Source organism: Topomyia yanbarensis, chromosome 3, assembly GCF_030247195.1.
Source record: "Topomyia yanbarensis strain Yona2022 chromosome 3, ASM3024719v1, whole genome shotgun sequence".
Taxonomy (NCBI): Eukaryota; Metazoa; Arthropoda; class Insecta; order Diptera; family Culicidae; genus Topomyia; species Topomyia yanbarensis.
In genome coordinates this window covers 24,096,117-24,118,588 of record NC_080672.1, presented here as the reverse complement: position 1 = coordinate 24,118,588, position 22,472 = coordinate 24,096,117, and the positions used below count along the sequence as shown (strand labels likewise).

At 40.3% G+C, this 22,472-nt stretch overlaps 2 protein-coding genes across 2 annotated transcripts in view; both read right to left on the bottom strand.

Moving 5' to 3' along the window:
• The window catches only part of LOC131691348 (uncharacterized), a 108,407-nt gene extending 92,759 nt beyond the window's left edge, over nucleotides 1–15,648 (bottom strand). The window contains exon 1 of the mRNA XM_058977668.1: nucleotides 14,781–15,648. The gene's annotated coding sequence lies outside the window, so the exon portion shown is untranslated. The remainder of the gene's footprint in view (nucleotides 1–14,780) is intronic.
• Nucleotides 15,649–16,455: 807 nt separating this feature from the next.
• LOC131692370 (putative trypsin-6) lies at nucleotides 16,456–17,861 on the bottom strand. Its single transcript, XM_058979378.1, has 3 exons — nucleotides 17,616–17,861; nucleotides 16,782–17,561; nucleotides 16,456–16,721 (listed from the first exon to the last, which is right to left on the bottom strand). Exons 1-3 carry the CDS (start codon nucleotides 17,842–17,844, stop codon nucleotides 16,570–16,572), a joined length of 1,161 nt encoding a protein of 386 aa, XP_058835361.1. The 5' UTR covers nucleotides 17,845–17,861; the 3' UTR covers nucleotides 16,456–16,569.
• Between the last annotated feature and the right edge of the window lie 4,611 nt (nucleotides 17,862–22,472).

Sequence of the window (22,472 nt, the reverse complement as noted above, 5' to 3'; positions counted from 1 at the left end):
TAACGTTATTATTTTAGTCATTCTTGTAATTTTATTCATTTAATTATATTCTTTAGTTTTTTAAATCTTTTTTTTAAATCCTGTTTAGGTTAGAATTGTGTTTATACGAGGTAGTACGATTTCATTGTAGCACAGGACGGACAGGTATAGCATATTTAACTAACTAGTTTAGGTGTTATGGAACAGTTTGTTGCGTTCACCACTCATACTACAGTTAGTTTTCTAGACGATGCTCACTTCGATGTACGGCAGCCTGTGTGCAAAGCAGTAACATTACCAAAAATAGTGCCCCCAGTACAGCCGCCAGACGCGAGCGGTACAGCTTCCTTATTTTAATTTTTTTAATATTTTCAATCTATTTAATATTTTTAATCACAAATGACGACAATGAATGCGGTTCATTTACGCCACGACCGACATCAACGCTTTCGTGTGCGGGCTCTCCCTTTGACTATTCAGAGAAAAATGTACAAAGCGAGAGGGCAAACTTTACTACGCCACACTCTCACCGAGCAGTCGGAGTACAGCAGCAAATCAAAAATGTATTTTACCGCTGTACGGAAAAATGTACTCGGTTTGGGTACCGTTCTGACATGAGCAGTAGTGATGCGTCGCTGTAGCGGGCTGTACGACATGTGCAAATGTAAATATACCGGAAAAAATGTAGTTTACCAGTACCGTTCGCATCCCTGTTCCAGACATTTCTGAAACAATGGTTCACAGATTCGTCTATTTCGTTTTATTCATTTACTTTTTTCATATATTTTTTCAGTTTCTTTATTTTAATAATCTAACATTTTTTCATTCACTCATTTTAATCGTTTCATCCAAGTTGTTAATTTGACAGATATCAATTTTTTCTATTAATTTTGTTGCTTTTTAATATTGTTTAATTTTTCATTTTTATCATCTAATTCATGTTGTTCTGTTCATTTTCTTCTTCTTTTTATTCATTTTTGCAATTCATTTCGGTCTCCGCACATTTTTTCAATCAATCCATTTCATTCGCCTGATTTATTTAATTCATTTTATTAATTTTATTTATTTTAGTCATTTTATTTATATTATTAAATTTTATTATGATGGTTATATTAATTTTATGCATTATGTTTACGTTTTTCCCTTTATTCATATGATTCCTTTTATTAATTTATTCATTTCATTTATGTTATTCATTTTATGCATTTTGTTCATTTTATTTATTTTGTTCATTTTTTAATCTTACTAATTTTATATTTGATTAATTTCATTATTTTAATAATTTTGGTCATTTTGATCATTATATTCATCCTATTCATTTAGTTCATTTTATTAATATTAATAGTTTTAATAATTTTATTTTGCATTAATTTCGTTGATTTCTTTAATTAAATTTATTTTATTAATTTATTGAACGGGGCATTCTCTCAAGAAATCGAATTTGTTTTGCATTTGTTTTAATCTATAGGTATAAGCTCCGAGAAAATTTTTCCAAAGTATCAAATGCCTGTTCTCAGAATTGGAACTGCAGTAAGTTTTTTTTTCTTAACCGAAAGTATTAAACTGCGTTTTCTCAATGTTTTGGGTGCATCGGCCAAATTTTAGCAAGCCATGGTCAAATAGATTTTTCAACCGCACCTCAGTACCGCCCGGGTCGTAGTAATAACATACAAGTTTCTAAAACTTCCATAAGCATCCTGGCAGAACGATAATCGAATGCTACTGACCTCATTCAAGGGTGCATCGATTGAAAAAGTTCATCGAAAAAGTTAAAATCCATTACGTCTCCTGACTGAGCTGATCAATTTATAGCCATCTGATTTTGCTGTATGCTGTCCAGATCCCTTTTTATCGCTGGGAGGCAAAAAAAACTAGAAGCAATTTCCCGACCGTAGGAAAACCATTTCAATTGAAAAGCATTGCAACGATTCAGAAAGGTACAAAGTATATAGGGAGACCGATGTAGATGCTGTCGGTTATATAGCAACATACACCCGAGACGGGATAAGGACCGTATGTGTGACTGTCGGATCAGACTAATCAGCAAAAAAACATTACTCGTCCTGCGGTGCAGTGTTCTGTTTCCAGCCTCCAATTATAATGCGCCGATTCCTGGTCGGGTATTTTATAAATGGATTTTTTTGCTGGCGGCGAAAATTCCAATGTCAGATAATGTTATGAACCGGCCGATTCGAAAAAAGAGTCATGACGTTATTATGATATTTTTTGTTAAATTATTTCCCATTTCCCATTATTAAAAAACTGAACTTCGCACTGTCAATCATACACAGCCGCTCTGAAGCAAGAAGCTCCGGGTGTTCCAAAGAGAGTGAACATGCCAGGAATTCCGGCTTCTGTCCTTTTTTTCTGGGCGCATTAGATCGTTATTGCCTTTTACTTTTGAACGCTGCTATGTTTATTTGTACAGCCAGACACTGGGTGGGAGGCTAATGGTTTTCGACAGGGAAATTGTTCCGGAACGGCGCGGCGTATGTAGGGAGTGTGTAAAGACGGATGGCATAATAACAGAAATAAGCACATCATTAGTCGGAGCGCTTGGAATCTATTCAAGGCCACCTTTCTCTGGTTGAAATGAATGTGTAGAGGTCATACGAGATCCCATCTTAAGTGAATTGATTAAATTGATAAACCACTATAAGTTTGATAAGATGTATTGAAGCTTCTGATTTGGTCGTGGAGGTTGTTTCATAATTCATCTTAACCATTATACTTATCTCCTTTTCTATCTATTCTACTTGTCAAGTATCAATCTAAATGTTTAGTGGTTTTGTAAATGTTTTATGGGGGTTTTAACAAAGCATACCTGACTATATCTTCTTTTATCATTGCATTTGCTGAGTGCAGTTTTATAGGATTGGTAAAATTTAGGAGTGTTACAAGGAGACTTGAAAAAAAACTTTTTTTATGTTTTAATGACATTTAATTAACAAGGGACTGGAAGTATAAAGTATTTCTAAATTTTCTTTCTCAGTCTCTCTCTCTCTCTCTCTCTCTCTCTTCCTTGAGCACTCTGGCTCTTAATATTAAAAATACTTCATTCTTCTAGTCCCTTGCTAATTGAATGTCGTTAAAACATAAAAAAGGAAATTTTTTTGGCTTGCTTATGGTCGCTAATAAAAAGGACAAAAACATTTATAAAATTTCATCGCGTATGAAAGTAAAAGTTAACTAGCAGTTTCAAATGATTCTTGAGACAGAAGTTAACACTTATTTGTCGTCATTTTAACACTTTCTTTTTTGCCAACTTTGCGTCTAGTCTTATCAGAGGCGCTCAGAAAACTTGTATACGCCTTTTTGACGTATCGCATTTCAGTGTGACTTGTACGACATTTAAGGGATTACAGGGATTGAAAACTCGAACTTTGTTTGGCCTAAAATATGTTTCAGGGTATTAAAAATGATATGTCAAAATATGGAAGGCGACAATAATATATAAATGTTCAGTCTGGTTTGAACTTTCGTTCGATCTGGTCATAAAATTTGATTTGTTCCGATGTTACGCTCTACCCCGAGACAGATGCCCACAGGTTATGGAAACATGAGCAACCCAACACAAGTTGCAGCTCGACAGGCCGTGTCGTGAGAACGCTCGGTATTCAGCGGTTCACTGGAAGAATGGCTGTTGTTCTACTCGACGTTCACGACAACTACCAATATGTGTGGGTATACGGCAGAGGAGAAGCTGCAGAAGTGCTTAAGTGGAAGGATATACGAAGCAGTAAAGTTCCGATTGATGCATCCAGTTAATGTTGTTGGAATCATGTTCACATTTAGGCTGTTGTATGGTAATCTCCAGATAATTGTGCAGAATTTAGCATCCAATATCTAGTCAACGCTACCGCCGAAAGCGGACAAATTGAAAACATTGATTAAATTTTCCCTTAATGAAGTCATGGGTGCGTTTCGATTTCGTCTCATCAGAAACCGACACTAACTGATTGTCGGGCACATCGGCTTAACAGAACTTCTAGTCTAACGGAACATTTGACCAGTTTGATCAGTCGTTTGATTGGAAACATAAATGGTGTTTCCATTTTGGGATTTAGCATCAAGCCGGCGCCAATCTATTCCGACAACAAGTTAGTGTCGGTTTCTGATGAGACGAAGTCGAAACGCACCCATGATTTCATTAAGTTTGGATTTGTGCCCTTCACTTGTTCACCAAAAATTTTCACCTTTGGGTGAAAGATTGGTGTTTACCCAATTTTTCCTACTTAGGGAGGAATATAGCATATGAATTTTCCCTTGCAGTGCAGAACCTGTGTACAACCATCGAAGCTTTGTGAGCTGGGTATTCGTCCAGCTGAGGAGACGGCCAACGGTACGACGGACGGATTGTGTCACCAGCCCAAATCGAACCGATTTGATGCTAACTCCAGGGAGTACCTCGTCTATCAGGGAAGTGCTGAATCCCAACTCAGCAAATCACTGGAAAAATACCAGTGATTTACTGAGTTGGGCTTCAGCTCTAGATGAGCGGCAGTGAAGGAGTTCGGTTTGTGCAGGAAATGTCTACGGAAACATAAAGGACCGTGTAAATCAAAGAAAGTTTGCGGCACAAATGATTGCACTTTCAAAGACCATGAGCTTCTCCACAACAATTAACGTGAAAAAGCTCTGCGTTTCGTCAATAGAGAATCGAACTCAACCACGGTGACATAAAACACATCCCTACAGCAAGGCAACGATTATCTTCAAATAAGGGGCTGTTCCGAGTAGCTTATGTCATAATCCATGGTCCGGCTAAATCCATCAAAACCCTCGCATTCGTCGATGATTGCCCATCGCTAACTCTAGTGGACGCATCGCTGGTGCAAGAGCTGAACATACAAGGAAATCTAGAACCCTTATGCCTCAAATGGACAGGTAACTAGCGGCGGATGAACTCTATGAAGTTGAACATCTACATTATTGGAACAGGTGAGATTCAGAAGGAGGATCGCCTCGCATGAGCCCATACTGTTGCTAACTTGGATCTGTTACATCAAACGGTGGACACGGAGATGATGTGTAAAGAGCATCCTCATCTACGAGGAATTCTTGTCGACAGAAATGTACAGCACTGGATCGTGATCGAAATCGATAACGCCAACCTGACGTTTCCACTCAAGGAAAAGGAAAACAAAATGTACTAATCGATTGCAACGAAGACGCGAATCGAATGGATTGTTCACGGAGGTTCGAGCACCGAAGACGCTCTCGTGTACAGAACATGTATATGAACATCAACAAGTATGAACATCTGTGTAGAAAATTTCGTGTATGCCTCGAACACCGAACCCAGGTGAACGATGTGTAAACTTAGGTTTAAACACCGTGTACGTACACCGAGTGCGTACACAAGAAAGATACACACAATAACTAATATCAAGAATCTGTCTGTACGAACACCACGCGCGTGCATGGGGTTGGGCTGTGCAGGTGAACATGTGCACGTGCTTTTATGCGTATTAGCGTGTTCGAGTTTGCATACGAGATGCAGATGAGCACAGAACTAGAGCGAACATGGTGTTCGATGTTCATTTTAGAAGACTGCTCGTGCAACATCATAGCCGTAGCGATTAGACATGTCACTGCAGCAAACGATCCGACAGTATATTACAGCAAGCCGTACTAGAATACTGTTCCGTGGACGGAATGAGAATATACAGACCGGCGAATCAAGAATTAGGAATCAGGAGCCTCTGGCTCAAATGAAACGTTCTCCATGTTGATCGGAGACTTGTGCCTTGCCGTGATTTGTTTTAGTCAAATAACAACACAGAGAACATAGACAGTACGGAAGTATTCTTCACTTCGAGGGGATATTGAGATAACAGAACAACACCCCCTAAGAGATATTGTCATTCAAATACGGTTTAAACTATAACTCATTACCACACTGAATTAGGAACATTAGCATATCCTTGAGTTTCCGCTCTTTGAACATAGGTTCATCTATGTAAGGAGAACCAAAAATGCGGATACGCAATTGCATTACTGCAGGGTAGTTACATGTCAAATGAGATGAAGTTCCGTATTCAGATTCACAAAGATCACACGAACAATTCTCAGCACGCTGAATAGTAGCCTTGTGATAACTTAGTTTGCAATTTCTAGTCAGTGCCCCGACTAGAATACTGTTATTGTGCTTGAAAAAATGCAGCAAATTTCATCTTTTCGAACTCACACCCGGCAGAAAAATCTTTGTTTGAACGCAAGCTTGCAAGCTACGCCATGTTCAGAGGCAGCCCAAGGGCGAATCTCGTGCTTTATTCAACTTATCGAAAGTAGTAGAACTGGTTCTGGACCAACGAAGTCAGTCGCAGCGCCAGCTCTAGCCAACTCGTCCGCCCATTCATTTCCAGTAATACCGGAAAAAACCGGGTACCCATAGAAGAAAGATTGCATTGGAAATGCTAAGTTCTTCGATTTGAGTTCGACATGCGGTTTCTAATTTCGATCTCGAATCTGCCGAGCTAAGTGGACAGCCTGACTGTCCAAAAATAGATTCTTTTATCGCAAATTCCCTGTTGAAGTGCTGATTGTACGTCACACAGAATCGCAAAGATTTCTGCTTGGAATACGGTACAGTATCTACCAAGCGAATGAGACTGGTTTAATCTCTTTTCACGACAATAGACTTCAGCAAACTACGTATTCTTCAAGTTGTCGCTCCATCCAGCCAGACAGCCATCCCTCACGAAGAGGAATTCTCACACTGAAAGTTCTAAAAGGAAAACTACATGTGAGTGTAAGGTCATTGGGAGCAAGTGTATACTCATCCTAAGTAACCATTTGGGGCCATAGTCTTGTGTGGCTAGTTGCGCGATCTATTGGGTTCCAGAGCCCTTTGCCCTTTAGACGGTATGCACAAGATAGTGTTCTTTGTTTCAGAAACACAGTGGTTTTATATCCATGTTGGAGTGAACGCACCAGTCATCGCCATCAAGATCATCCTCTGAAGATGGTTTAACTTTGATTGGATTGCCATGACTTCTCCCTTCTGCCACCAAACAAGGCAGCCGTATGCCATTATTGGTCTGACAATTGTTGTGTAGATCCACTGAATGTACTTTGGTTTGAGTCCCCAAGATTCGCTGAGAGCCCGTCTACATTGACCGAAGGCCATTCAAGCTTTCTTGAATCGATGTGAGCTGTCAAATTATGTTTGGAGTCAAGAATTATCCCAACGTACTTAACTTGATCTGTGACAATAATTTCAGAGTTAATGATCTGCAACGGACAAGCTCCGGTTGTAACCCTTCGTTGCGAGAAAATCACCGTAGATGTTTCATTTGGATTAACTGATAGTATAACATGAATACACCATTGCTAAACAACACATAAGGCTTGTTGCATCAAATCAAAAAGTGTGTTAATGAAAATACCGGTGGTCATTGTATGATAATCATCGGTGAACAAATACGTCGGAAACCCAAGATCATTAGGTTTCCTCAGTAAGCAATAGGCGACAAGGTTCCATAGAAGTGGTGACAGCACATCATCTTGAGGACATCCGCAGACACTCAGTTTCATTATCTCTACTTGTCTTAACGATGAGCACAGATGTCGGTTGCTAAGCATGGCGTGTATCCAGTTCGTGATATTTAAAGGTACTCCATGACCTCGTGTTGCTTCCTAAATGGATTCGACACGTTGTCAAAAGCACCTTCAATATTCTTCTGGTCTTGTATTTTTTCACCTATGCCGACTGAGATACTAAACTTGTTTGTATATTTTGTACACGCTTTCCTAATATCAATATTACTTATTATAATAATTGTAAATATCGTTTTGAAATTTCAACTCGTGAAATCTGTACCATTCTATTCTTTTTCACAAAATTCTGCAATCTGTAGCGTACACACCCTGCGCCAATAAATTTCGAAAAATCTGTACTTGTGGTAACACTGGCAACAACTGATTCAAACAGCCTTTTCGTGTTTGAGTCACTTGAGCCTGAGGTGTGAATGTGTGCAAATGCCAACGTCGCCGAAAGTCTATAGCGTCTACCGCTTATTATACCGACCGGGCGTAATAGTCACACACTCAATTTCAGTTCGGTAATTACCGCACAGCTGAACAGTTAGCAACTTTTTTCTACTCTTAACTCAGTAAAACGGCTTTAATTTACTGATTTTAAGCGATTTTTTTTCAGCAAAACAAACGTCACTTCTACTGAGATCTTGGTAAAAGCTTTGTTAGCTGGCTGTGTAAAACTCTGTAAAAGTTGCGAAAAAAGCTAGGATGTGGAAGAACAAAATTAAGTGTGCATCATGTTGCTGGTTTGGCAAAAAAGCAATAACTGATTCGAACAGACACGCGTCATCTCACTTCATGATTTTTCGGGTTTGATTGAGTCACTTAGGTGCTTCCTATTGACGGCTCTGCCTGAGAAATCTGCCGCACGAATGACAAGTTTCTCTTTTTCCGTGAGCTTTCCAATTTGACCGATTTTCAAAGACTACTTTTATTACAGAGATATTGTATTATTACCAATACTTAAGTTAGTTTTTTTGAATCGATTAGTGTATAGATGATAAAAATCTTTCTAGTAATAGCGGAGTTGTAGGCGTGCACACCTTACATAGTTTCGTTACATAGTAAATAGTTTAGATTTTAGAATGGCACCTAGCCTTAGAAGTGGAGTTAGACATTTTTAATGTCGAAACTTGTAGGATATATATGTGGTCCTGGGCCGTAAAGCAGCCCCTCTCCTTATAGCTGTAGCAAAGAATGTGGAGTAAGCTAGATCAATTGTCTTCGACAGTACAACCCCCAGGCTGCTCCAAGAGAATTGAACTCTCCTCAATACCGGGAATAGTTGCGCAATATTACAAAGCGATTACGATGATCAATGAGTCTTGCAATTAAGTTGTCCGCAGTTGAGGCAACACGACACACGCCACAAAAATATTCACTATGGATTTTGTTCTAGCAACAACAACGGCTACACCTGTGGTGTATCGACTGCGGTGTAACGTAAACACCCTCGAGAAGATAGTACACACACATTATATATGGTATAATGAGTTCGAATATATTTGAATATATGTAGAGTAAGCCAGATGGAGAGCCGACAGTTCACGTTCGGCAGTCTGAAGTAACGGAGTGTTTTATTTAGAGAACGTCCCCAGTTAGATACACAAAAGTGACGACGAGCAAGGAGGTGTTAAAAAAAAAAGTTTTTTTTTTATCAAGCGTGCATTTGGGATTAGTTCCGGTTTAATAACCGCGTAAACTGGCTTTTAAGAAAGCATTTGTGTGGAAAAAGTTCCTGAGTGGTACAAGCCGCACGCTAGTCAATAGCGGCTTTGTGGTAAGACAAAAAAATTGAACAAGAAAGCTTGTAGAAGAAAAGATCGCCATTTGCAAAAGTAGGCAAATACAATAGAAATTTAACAAATCTGTACAAATTTAGCAATCTATACAAATTTAGCAATCTATACAAATTTAGCCGGAAAGCATAAGTGCTTTAACATAAGAGTTTTTTTTTAAAAAAAGGTAAATCTGTATCGAGAATTTATAGTAATTCCGTTTCCTTTCTTTAATAGGTTGATGTAAATTTGCTGAGTGGCTGAATACGATATTCCAGTGAGAGATTGACCAACAAGAACAGCGTAAAGACGCTTAGAATATCGTAAATTGTGGTGAGAGGAAGCGATCTGGTAAGCTCTATAATTTTCTTAATAATTTTTTAGTAAAAAACTATCGCTATGGCTAATAATATTGTTGGCACCATTGACCCATATGTTGCGGGCACATCTTTTAGTAATTATATTGAGCGTCTTAGTTATTTTTTTGAATACAACAATATTCCTGAACAGTCTAAAAAAGCGCTGTTCATCACGCTAAGTGGATCAACAGTTTTTGACGAGTTAAAACTGTTGTATCCATCCACTGATCTTACTACCATCAGTTATGGTGATATGATTCAAAAACTAAAAACTCGTTTTGACAAGGTTGATTCGGATTTGATCCAAAGATTCAAATTCTACAATCGCATGCAAAGCCCTACAGAAAGTGCTGAAAATTTCGTGCTTGCAGTAAAACTGCAAGCCGAATTTTGTAATTTTGGGGAGAGTTTCGTGATACCGCTATCAGGGATAAGTTGATTATGGGCGTTTGGGATAAAACGTTGCAACAAAAAATATTAAACGAGGAGAATCTAACTTTAGCGACAACGGAAAAATTAATAGTAAACTGGGAGTTGGCTGGCTCCAGAGCCAAATTGATAAGTGACAATCATGGACAAATAAATTCGGTCAAAGCGAGGTTAGGAAGACGTGATCGGTTTGAAGGATCAAATTATAGGAACAGGGGCTTCAGTAGAAGTAGAAGTCGCAGCAAAGTTCGGGATTATGATGGCGAAAGACGTGAAAGACCACGTGAAAACAAATATGCTGATTTTTTTTGCAATCCTTGTGGCAAGAAGGGGCATATTGCCAGGACATGCTTCAAACTAAAAAATGCTACCAGAAATTCGGTAAAATTCATAGAGGAAGTGGACTCAGGCACAGATAAGAGACTTAGCGAGTATTTCAAGGGACTACGTTCAAAATTGGAGGATTCGTCAGACGATGACTCAGGTGAATTTATGTGTATGAATGTGTCGTCCATTAATAATGTAAGTGAACCATGCTTATTGGATGTCTTTATTGAAGGTCAAATTGTCAAGATGGAAGTTGATTGTGGGGCCACTTCATCTGTAATGGGGAAACATTTATATTACAAACTTTTTAATATTCCCTTGAAGTCTTCAAATCAAGAGTTGATAGTGGTGAATGGTTCAAAGCTAAAAATAGAGGGAACGGTGCTCGTTAAAGTGAATTTGCATGGAAAAGAAAGGACAATGGATCTCACTGTGTTAGACACAAACAATAACTTTTACCCCCTCTTAGGAAGGAATTGGTTGGACTTTTTTTATCCTAATTGGCGAGGATTTTTTTCCAATAAATCTAGAGTCAATCATATAGAACAAAGAACTAATGTGGAAGAACTTTTAAAAGAGATAAAAACTAACTATTCCAACGTGTTCTGTAAAGATTTTAGCTCTCCGATAATTGGTCACGAAGCCGACTTAGTGTTGAAGGATGATAACCCGATTTTCAAAAAAGCCTATACAATTCCTTACCGTTTGAGAGATAAGGTTATAGCTCATTTGGATAAGCTTGAAAGGGAAAACGTAATAACGCCGTTAAAAACAAGTGAATGGTAAATGGTTAAAAACTCTCCGGTAGTGGTAGTGATAAAAAAAGATGAAAATATAAGACTAGTGATTGATTGTAAGGCATCCATAAACAAACAAATAATTCCAAATTCTTATCCGTTGCCTTCCACACAGGATTTGTTTGCTCGTTTAGCAAATTCTAGAATATTTTGTGCTTTAGATTTGGAGGGTGCATACACGCAGCTTTCACTCTCAAAAAAGTCGAGAAAATTTTCGGTAATTAACACCATCAAAGGATTATTCACATATAATCGACTACCTCAGGGAGCCTCATCGAGTGCTGCAATTTTCCAGCAAGTTATGGATAAAGTGTTGGATGGGCTAGAAGGTGTAACTTGTTATTTAGATGATGTATTGATCGCAGGGAATGATTTTGAGGATTGTAAAATGAAACTAACAGAGGTATTGCGACGGTTATCCAATGCCAACATAAAAGTTAACTGGGGAAAATGTAAGTTTTTTGTCACACAGCTTCCTTATTTAGGTCATATGATAACAGACAAGGGATTACTACCTTGTCCTGATAAGTTGACAACCATAAGTAAAGCATTAGTACCTAAAAATGTTACACAATTAAAAGCATTTTTGGGACTGGCTAATTACTACAACAAATTTATTCCTAATATGTCATCAAAACTTCGCTGCTTATATAAATTATTACAGAAAGACATGGAATTTGATTGGAATGACGACTGCGAAAAGGCATTTAAACTTTGTAAAAATGAATTAGCTAATGCAAATATGTTGGAATTTTTTGACCCAATGAAACCCATTGTTCTTGTGACAGATGCATCAGGATACGGGTTGGGAGGTGTTATAGCACATATTGTGGGTGACATGGAGAAACCGATTAGTTTTACATCATTTTCATTAAATAAAGCACAGCAAGCTTATCCAATACTTCATCTAGAAGCACTGGCACTCGTATGCACGGTGAAAAAGTTTCACAAATTTTTATAAGGAAAACATTTTATTGTATACACCGACCATAAACCCCTAGTTGGGATTTTCGGGAAATCAGGTCAAAATGCTATTTTTGTGACTCGGCTGCAGCGATACGTTTTAGAATTGTCGATTTACGAATTTGAAATTCGCTATAGACCTTCAGCCGGCATGGGGAATGCTGATTTTTGTTCCCGGTTCCCACTGGATCAAGAGGTCCCTAAAGAGTATGATGGAAATTATATTAATAGTATAAATTTTGGTAGAGATATTCCACTGGATTTCACACAGGTTGCCAGCGAAACAAAACGGGATTCATTTCTGCAGAGCATAGTAGCTTACCATCAGCATGGTTGGCCCGATAGAATAGATAAATGTTTCGCGAATGTGTATGCGAACCGGTTCGATTTAGACGTTATTGATGGTTGTATACTCTTTCAAGACAGAGTTATCATTCCATCCACACTGCAACTAAATATTCTTAAATTGCTGCATGCTAACCACACAGGAATAGTTAGAATGAAGCAGATGGCTCGCCGGTTAGTGTATTGGTTCGGTATAAATACAGATATAGAGAGATATGTCAGTGTGTGTAATGCTTGTTGTAAAATGACTGTGACTGCAAAGGCAACACCTAGTGCTTGGATACCAACGATTCGGCCCTTTAGCCGTATTCACGCCGATTTTTTTTATTTCGAAACAAAAATATTTCTCTTAATCGTAGACAGCTTTTCTAAGTGGATCGAGTTAGAATGGATGCGGTACGGCACTGATGCTACAAAAGTAATAAAACAATTTGTTGGACTTTTTGCAAGGTTTGGCCTTCCAGATGTGGTAGTGACCGATGGGGGTCCACCCTTCAATTCCGCATCGTTCGTTACCTTTTTAGAAAGACAAGGTATAAAAGTACTGAAAAGTCCTCCTTATAACCCTGAAAGCAATGGACAAGCAGAACGAACGGTTAGGATAGTTAAAGACATATTAAAAAAATTTTTACTTGACGAAGAGATTCGAAAGTTAGACATAGAGGACCAACTCAATCTATTTCTTATTAATTATAGAAATACTACATTGACGATCGATGGAACTCTTCCATCCGAAAAATTATTGGGGTTTAAACCAAAAATGTTGATTGACTTAATCAACCCAAAAAAACATTACAAGAAACAACTAGAACATTCTACCAATGATCTAAGGGAACCGAGTCCCAAGTTTTGTGAAATGAACCTTAATGACCCTTTCAGTAAACTGACAGCCGGAGATACAGTATGGTATGAAAATCATAACCCTCGCGACTTTTCTAGGTGGATCGAGGCAAAATTTGTTAAACGCATTTCCTCTAACACCTTTCAGGTAGCAATTGGAAGCGTGCTGGCGGTAGCAGCCAGAGGGCAAATGAGGCTTTCGAAGGAAATCCCACGTCGTAACGTTGCAGTGGCCAGCAGGAAAAATCTAAAGCGCAATCGATCGGCATCGTTAGAAAGTGAATTCCTCGGGTTTCCACCGTCGGACACGAATGTTGAAAAACGACCGAAGACAATGAAGGGATCAAAGGATTCGAAATTATTAGAATTGAACGTACGTAGATCTAGCAGAATTAGGAAATTAAAAAAAGATCACGATTTTATTTATGCAAATTGTCGAAAAACGAATTATGAATAGGAAGCTAGCAGAAAGATAATGCTCTGCATTCCGAACGAAGTTCGGTCAAAATTAAGTGTAAAAATGTTAACTAGTAAAAGAAACAAATAATGTAGTTAGGTTCTTGGAATTGCATGATACTTCTTAGGAGGAAGAACTGTGGTGTATCGACTGCGGTGTAACGTAAACACCCTCGAGAAGATAGTACACACACATTATATATGGTATAATGAGTTCGAATATATTTGAATATATGTAGAGTAAGCCAGATGGAGAGCCGACAGTTCACGTTCGGCAGTCTGAAGTAACGGAGTGTTTTATTTAGAGAACGTCCCCAGTTAGATACACAAAAACACCGTCGATCTCAACTTTGTGAGCGGACATGCACGCGCGGTAACCCGTTGTAAAATGTTTGTCGTTAGTAACGTAACTTGCTGGCTTTAGACCGAATAGCACCGTTCTGAGTTTAACTGAATGAATCGATAAATCGATATCCTGTTTAACTAAATTTGTTTTGCTTATAGTGCAATTTTTTTCAGATATCGCATTTCATGTTCCACATATAGTTTTCAAACCCCTAAACCGCATTTTAGACCAAAAAAATGGTTTTTTTTAAATTGTACAGCGGACTTCCAAACAAGTATAAATATTTGTGACGCTCTAGCGGGAATCAGAATTCTTGGAATTTCCTCAAACAATTTGCCTCTCTTTTTATCGTCATGGACTCATATATCATTACTTGACTCTGGAATGATCATTCAGATTATCTCGCAATGATAGGTATCGTTCCTCTGAGGCATTTCCAAGAATTACAATGCCCATATTGCAAGTGTCGATGCTTCGCTTTCCGCATCTGCATGCAATCGACCTAACACTCAATGAAGGTGATGTTTGGTTGACGAACAATATATTATCAAACGAAGCATGCGATTTCGATAAGATCCTCTTTAATTGATTGTATAACGTTACATTTTCATCAACTTACAGTTTTCAAGTTTCCTTTCCTCCTTATTTAATGAAATCCAATTACTTATGTAAACTTTCAGCACACAACAGATAATGCTTAGCAATCTTTCTGGATTGTTCCGTCAAAATCTTCGATTACGTGAGCAGTTCATCAGCCTTTAATCCCTGCATTTTAATTTGCTGTTTGAAATGCGTCGGTTCTGCATTACCTAACTGCATCTACGCGTTTGAAATTGAGCGTAGATCTTAATCTGTATGACACTAATTATCGATCACTTTCACAGCACAAAACTTTACCTAAACATAGGTTTATTTATCCAATATTACCTCGAAAGCAACCACTAAGCTTTTTTTCATTCACTCCTTAATCAGCAACGGTCAGCTTACACAGAACCAGACAGCTCAGCAGATTTCTGCAAGCTCTGCCACAAAGCTCAAGGTTCTTTATTCGTCACCACCTGTCACCCGCGCAAACAGCCCAATCACCCCCTATTCAAACAACTAATGGAAATGGGGAAAGAAAGGACAACGAATCCTCTCTCTAGATTTCCTCTGCGCTATTCCCTCGCTAGGATGGTGAAATATTTTTGAAGACGTATCGCTTTTGAGAAGAGCTGACTTTCACCCCAGTTGTGCACTGTCTGATTTGACCCCTAGCGCAGTGCCTGGGGAATGGTTCGATTTGTACAGAATTTCCGTGTTACAATGTTACAGTTCTAAAGCAGTTTAAGACAAATGTTCACCATTCACTTTTTTCTAAGGCTAACGAATTTTCAAATTGTTAATTTTATAACTACACAAATCAGTCACAAGAACTCTCCACAAGGGCTGTGATAACGGAACATGGCACGGAACCAACCCACTCGGCAGCAAAACTCAAACTGAGCGAAGCGTTCGACGGTCAGCTCTGTTTTGATCCTGTAGCTCTGCATAGCGTCTGTCCTTCTGCTGGGATCTCCCACGAAGAGGGGAAAACAGATGGAAAATCAAAGTCGAGAGCGAAGTGGAAGCATCCACTCTCGGGCGCGTTAGACCCGTTCGGATTGTGCGAGGGTGTGAATTTTTCACGCGTTTTAATTTCTCTGTTGGAGTTGTGTGTGGTGGTTCAGCCGCCGAAGAAAGTTTTCGAACTCGACGAAACCGATTCAGATTCTAATTACTATCGGATCACGTTGACAGTAGTTGAGGTCTCAGTTTAGTCTCAAACAAAAACGATCTCAATCATTTGCGTAAGCCAGCTTGAACAGGTCTATGATTGGTGTGTAACTCCCCCATCCGGGCTCTTGTATGCAATAATCATTACACGAAGGTTATCAGTGATAGAGAGAATTACTCCAACGGCATTTGTGGAGAGTAGACAAGTCTGGTGAGCAACTAGAGAGTGAGAGAAAGCTGGAATTTAAGTTTTATCATCATGTCTGGTTGGATGTAACATTTTCCCGCTTGTCGTTTGCAGGGTCGCTTGCAGCTGGAAAGTTGGTGGGTGGAGTGGGCGGATATTTTGCAGCTTCGCGCGAAGCTACTGATCTTATCACGCTTGGATACAAGTTTGTGTTGAGTTGGAATTTGGTTGTAGTTTTTTAGTTACAAAGTTAAAATGAATTTCATATTCGTTTAAACAAATACGTAGGAGCAGGGTTCTGTTGAATTTATTCCCAACCTAAACATTAGCAGATGTTAGTACATTGGGTTGCTCAAATTTATTACAGTTCGATATAATTAACAAATATTTTCTTGAAACAGAACAATTCAATTGAATTTCATTAAATAAATAAGTAAATAGTTAACATATCAGTTACAATAACTGCCTACAGTAAGAAACATAAACCAGCGAGAGCGAACAGTCCAGCCGATACACGCACCGACGTTCCTCCTGATTCTTGTCGGGCACTACCCATTCTCGTACCTATGTTCGCTATTTGAATTTTCCCCAATCCAGATGGATACATCTTCTTGAGAGCTGTTTTGACAATAGTATTTACTAATAATCTTTTTTTCGTTTGTACAAAATCATATTTACCACCCGTTTGTTCTTTCGTGACTTTTTTCAACCAATCCGTGTACTTGTACACATCCGTGTAAACGATTGGCAACAGATCCGTATCGCAATTTGCCTTCTGGGTCACAATTCCACTAAGAGCTCCGTCGCACAGCAGAGGACCGCCAGGATCGCCAATACACGGTTTGGTATCAGGTCTAGTACAGAGAGTCTTTTCCGTCATCTGAACCTGATACTGTGCTGTTAGTTGATTACAATCCGTCCAGTCTGGAACTGGAACTGTCTCCTTCAACAGGCACTCCGGTTTGAAATGCAGTGTCAGCGCAGCCCACCCAAAGATCTGGCAGTTTTCTTCTTTAGAGAGCGATCTTGTAGCTATCGGGGCAGCCGCTACATTCTCGTTGAATATAATTGGTGTTTTCAGTATAACCAGTCCGATGTCGTTTTCTCCTTTAGCGGCTGTATATCCTGGATGCATAACGGTCTTTTGGACAAGCAACAGCTGAGTTGTACCAATCACTTGCTTATGGAGATCTATCGACCCAACGACCACGCCAATGTACTGTGGCTCAAGTTTAGGAAAGCAGCTGGCGGCACTTAGCAAGAGGTATTCTGTAATAATGACTGCTCCGCAAAAATGGCCAGATCCGTAGTTGGTAATATAATGATCTCGGCGAATATCTCTTAGTGACGCGTGAAAGGCGGCATCCTTAAACGCAGCATGGTTTCCGTCCAACCAGTTGGTTGAAGCTGAACATTTTTTCTCCATTTCTTCCACAGTTAATGTTGGAAGACCATATCCTGTAAAAACCGTTTTGGATAATAATAAATTGTATTTGATGGAGGAAAACTTACCGCCCACTGTTTCCGTTGCTCCCACCGAAAACCTTCGACGCCTTAACTGGATTTGTCCGCTACTAACATTATATTCATCCTGAAAGGGATTGTATCGCTTCGTTTTTGAGGGGTTGGATATTGGTTGATAATCCTTATCATCTGGTCCTTGGACAGCAGCCTGGACAGATAGTCCCAGACAGACCAGGAGTACTACGGAATTCCACGAATTGTTACGGAAAAGGTTCATGGTGGTACGACGAATTGACAAGGAATGAAATTTGGGATTTTTCACTCTTCGGTTGAGTTGAATGATCGCTTGCTGCGATTGAAAGCGAAGACATTGGAAAAAAGTATATGTAGGGTTGACCAAGGAGTTTTTAGTTATTTTATAACTCTAAGCATCTTGGGGTTGACATTAGTGCTGGTTGCCATCTGCTGGTGCCATCATGCTGGCAACCAGCACGCTACCAGCATAATGTAAACGCATGCCGTGGCAAGTATTCCTACTTCCTCTAGTGATTCTCCGATCACTAGGAGCACCACGTCGTCCTCCAAACCAACAATCTTCATGCCCCTGGGCAGGCTCAGCTTCAGCACACCATCGTACATAACATTCCTACGAGTTGGACCGGGTATGAAACCTTGTGGAACGCCCGCTGTTACGGTTACTCTTCTTTTTCCGGCCTCAGTTTCGTAGATCAGTTGCCGGTTCTGGAAGTAGCTCCTCAGAATCCTACAGAGGTACTCGAGAACTCCTAGTCTGTGTAGCGAATCGGCGATGGCGGTTTATACGTCCAGCGTAGCCACTCCGCAGTCGCGGTTTCCTCTTCTCTTTTGCTTCTATGCAGCCTCCATATTTTCCACGACCGTTCGTATGGCATCCATAGCGGATTTACCTTTCCGGAAGCCGAATTGCATATTGGATAGGCTATTCTGTACCTCTGTGTTTAAGCCTGTTAAGGATTACTCTTTCAAGCACCTTGCCGACGTATTTGATAATCTTAAACATGTCTTGCAAAATATTTTGCTTTCCAGTCTTGCTACCGGGTATATCCCGAAAACATGGCGAGAAATAACTGTTAGATTTCTTCCCAAAGGGGGGCGCTCAAGCTATGAAGAAGCCAAGAGTTTTAGGCCTATCAGCTTAAGTTATTTTCTTCTGAAAGTTTTGGAACGGATAATCGATCATCACATCAGGAACGTTAGTTTAGTTGAATATCCACTGCACAAAATGCAACATGCATATCAGTGTGGGAAATCCACGATCACTCTGCTTCACGATGTTGTTTACAACATAGAGAAAGCCTTCTCGCTCAAGCAATCTAGCTTGGGTGTATTCCTAGATATTAAGGGTGCTGTTGACAATATGTCCTTCCAGTCTATTCAGAAAGCGACGCGCGGTCATGGGATACCTGCATGTATCTCGGGTTGGATAAACGCAATGCTTAGTAACCGCATATTTTGCTCGTCACTGCGACAGGCTGAGATACGGAAGTTGAGTATTTGCGGTTGTCCTTAGGGTGGCGTTCTGTCACCTTTGTTATGGAACTTGGTAGCCGACGGCTTGTTGATGGAACTCAGTGAGCTTGGATTTCCAACCTACGGGTTTACTGACGATTACCAAATACTAATTACTGGATTTTGCATGGAATAATCTTTGACTTAATGCAACAGGCAACAAGAGCTGTCGAACAGTGGTGTCGACAAGTTAATTTAGCAATCAAAACTTCAATAGTTCTTTTCACGAAGAAGCGAATAACAACCGGGGTTCGTCCCTTGCAGTTCTTTGATTCTGAGCTGCTGTGTGATCAAGTCAAATACGTTGGAGTTATATTGGATTGGTCTGCTCACATTGAATTCAGAGTCAAGAAAGCGTGCATGGCCTTCGGCCAGTGCAGAAAGACCTCAAACCTAAATATATCTATTGGAGTTTCACGATAATTGTACGTCCAATACTGTTATACGGATGCCTTGTGTGGCGGCAGACAGTCCAGTCAAAGCCAAACCATCTGCAAAGAATGGCGCTCATGGAGTTGACTGGTGCTTTCACCACGACTTCAACTGCTGCTCTTGTGGCACTTCTAAATATCAAACCATTACACATAACCTCAAACAAGAAGCACTATCATGTGCATACAGACTGCAGGTTACTGGGCTTTGGAAAAGTAACCATGTTGATCTTGCTACCAGTCATACACGATTGTGGTCACAAATGGTTACATGGGGTGAAGATATTCTTGCTCCCAACGATATTACACTCACTTGTAGTTTTACTTACAGGACATTCCATGTGAAGATTCCCTCTCGAGAGGAGTGGTTGTCTGGCTATATGGAAAGACAACAACAAACGCAAGTGGTCTGTTACACTGACGGTTCTCTGATGCAGGGACGTGCTGGTGCTGGTGTCCACTGTCGTGAAATGAGATTGGAACAATCTCACTCACTAGGTAGATACTGTACTGTATTCCAAGCAGGGATCTTTGCGATTATGTGCGGGGTACAATCGGCCCTTCAACTGAGTTTGTCCGGCAGAGTTATAAAGTTCTGCTCCGATAGTCAGGCTGAAATCAAGGCCCTTAGCTCAGACAAATCCCGGTCCAAGCTAGTGATCGCGTGCCGAACCCAAATCGAAGAACTAAGCATTGTCAACACTATCTACCTTGTCTGGGTGCCCGGACATTGCGGTATTACTGGAAATGAATGGGCTGACGAATTGGCCAGGGCAGGTTCAGCGATTGACTTCGTTAGTCCTGAGCCCACGCTGCCAATTTCGACAAGTTGGATAAGAGGAAAAATACGGTCCTGGGCTTCGGCCACGGCAAACTCAATTATCACATGACAACTATTCAGCGCGCTGAGTCTTTTTCATGTGATCTTTGTGAATCCGACTACCGAACCTCATATCATCTTATATGCAACTGTCCAGCGGTAACGCAATTGCGATTTCGAGTCTTCGGCCGTCCTTATATAGACGAAACCATGTTTGGACGACTGAAACTCAGAGGCATACTAAAGTTTCTCATCCAATGTGGTGAAGAGCTTTAGGCTTATTCGCAGGCAAGTTGAACTACTTGTGAGTTTAACTTGCCTGTTGTTTATTTTTGTTTTGTGCTGTTATTTTTCCCACCCTTCCAATTCTACTTCCCCACACCTCCTTGTCCTTTCCTTCCGCTCAGGAAATTATGAAAACACACGGCAAGGCACAAACCCCCGACTACATACGGGGAACGTGCCATTTAAGCCAATATATTCTGATTCCTGATTTCTGTTTACTTGAGCTTCTTCGTAGTCATACTGAGTCCAGTACGGTATGGGCGGCCAGGCCGTTGTTTCAGGTAGTGGAAATAGCGCTTCTATGATGACCGTCATTCTCTCCGGGCACTTTTCCGCGGGTACTACCCGTTCCCTCATCTTCGCTATGGCAACTCTATGAGGCGTCGCCCCACGGATTTGAATTGGCGTTACGGTAAAACTCCTCTACACAGGCTTTCATACTTAGCTTAATTTCAGCAACGTTGTGGGTTCTGTGCATTTTCCTCCGGGTCAGCAATCGCCAAGTTCCACGAGAAGACTGAGCGTCGCCTGTACCTTGGTTTACCGTCTCTTGGCATAGTTGCATCGTACGCTCTTTTTAATGCCGTTTTCACTTCATCTGCACTGAAGTACAGGTAATTGCACTCAGGCCTCAACGCTTCAACGAAAATTCTCTTGTCGAACTTTGTTGCACCTTCGCTCGTTTGATTGAATCACACGCGCTTCCCACTGTTTATTGCTTCCGATAGTGTACCGAATCGGTTGGTTGTCGCTGTGGGTGTACTCGTCACACACTCTCCAATTCAAACTTCCTACCAGCCCGGGGCTGGAATAACTGATTCTCGAACTTCCCGACGCTAGGAGCTGGTTGTACTATCGTTGGAAACATCTACGTTCAGCTTTGCAAAGGCCTTGAGTAGACTACTACCGCTTAAGTTAATGAAGCGGCTGTCCCATTCTACTACCCAAACGACGAAATCGCCGGCTAAAAACGACTGGTCCCCGATCGATCAGCTCGTCTGTAAGCTAATCGAGCATGTCTGCGAATCGATCGAAGGTCCACCGCGGAGGTGCGTAGCAGCTACAGAAGAAGACTCCATTGATTTTGGCGATTACGAAGCCTTCATCTGCACGATAAACCTGAAATGGATATCTTTCCGTTGTCCATCTCGCCACTGATTTAGCGTTATATAATATCCAATTTCCAGCGCTGGTCGGTGTAGAGACTGTAGACGTGCAAAATTGAATTGAAGTTATAAGTTGGCCAGCTTACGTATTTTCTAAGAATCAGTTGAAAAAATCTCCCGAAATAGGTTATTCCAGGACGGCATTGTATTAATTTTGCTTGCAATGGTATCGCCAAGATTGGCTTCGCTGTTACATCGTAGACCGGACAGTGGTAGCAATAACTGAAAGTATAACAAAAAACCCGTTTTTATCCACCTAGTAGTGCAATTGTGCCTTTCTCATTTATCCAAACTACGATTCCATGGCTGGTTATGTTTAATATAATGGTGGAACTGTCGATGTGTCGACGCTGAAACACTTGAAACCAGCGACGGGTCCAGGAGGAGGGTTCGGGGGTTTGGACCACGCCATAAATTTTCAACTTGTTAAGAAATTTTAAATTAGTCTCTCAACTCAAAATCATTTCAAACCAAATTTTTCACTGGTTTTTCAGACCCACTAGGAAAGTTTGTTCTAGAGGAATTAGAAAATTTTATTCGCGTGGAGGGGTACTTGATGTGGGAAGGGCTGTTTAGGGAAGGGTGGTGAGTGATGTGGGGTACCCATCGAATTAATATTATACTGCTCTAAATGAACCGTTTTTGATTAGTTATT

Excerpts from the sequence above, each read along its gene's own strand:
- LOC131692370 (XM_058979378.1), bottom strand. The coding sequence starts at position 17,844 with ATGAACCTTTTCCGTAACAATTCGTGGAATTCCGTAGTACTCCTGGTC. Across the intron at positions 17,562-17,615 it reads AGCAACGGAAACAGTGGGCG|GATATGGTCTTCCAACATTA; the intron begins GTAAGTTTTCCT and ends CGGTTTTTACAG. Across the intron at positions 16,722-16,781 it reads CACGAAAGAACAAACGGGTG|CTCTCAAGAAGATGTATCCA; the intron begins GTAAATATGATT and ends TTGTCAAAACAG.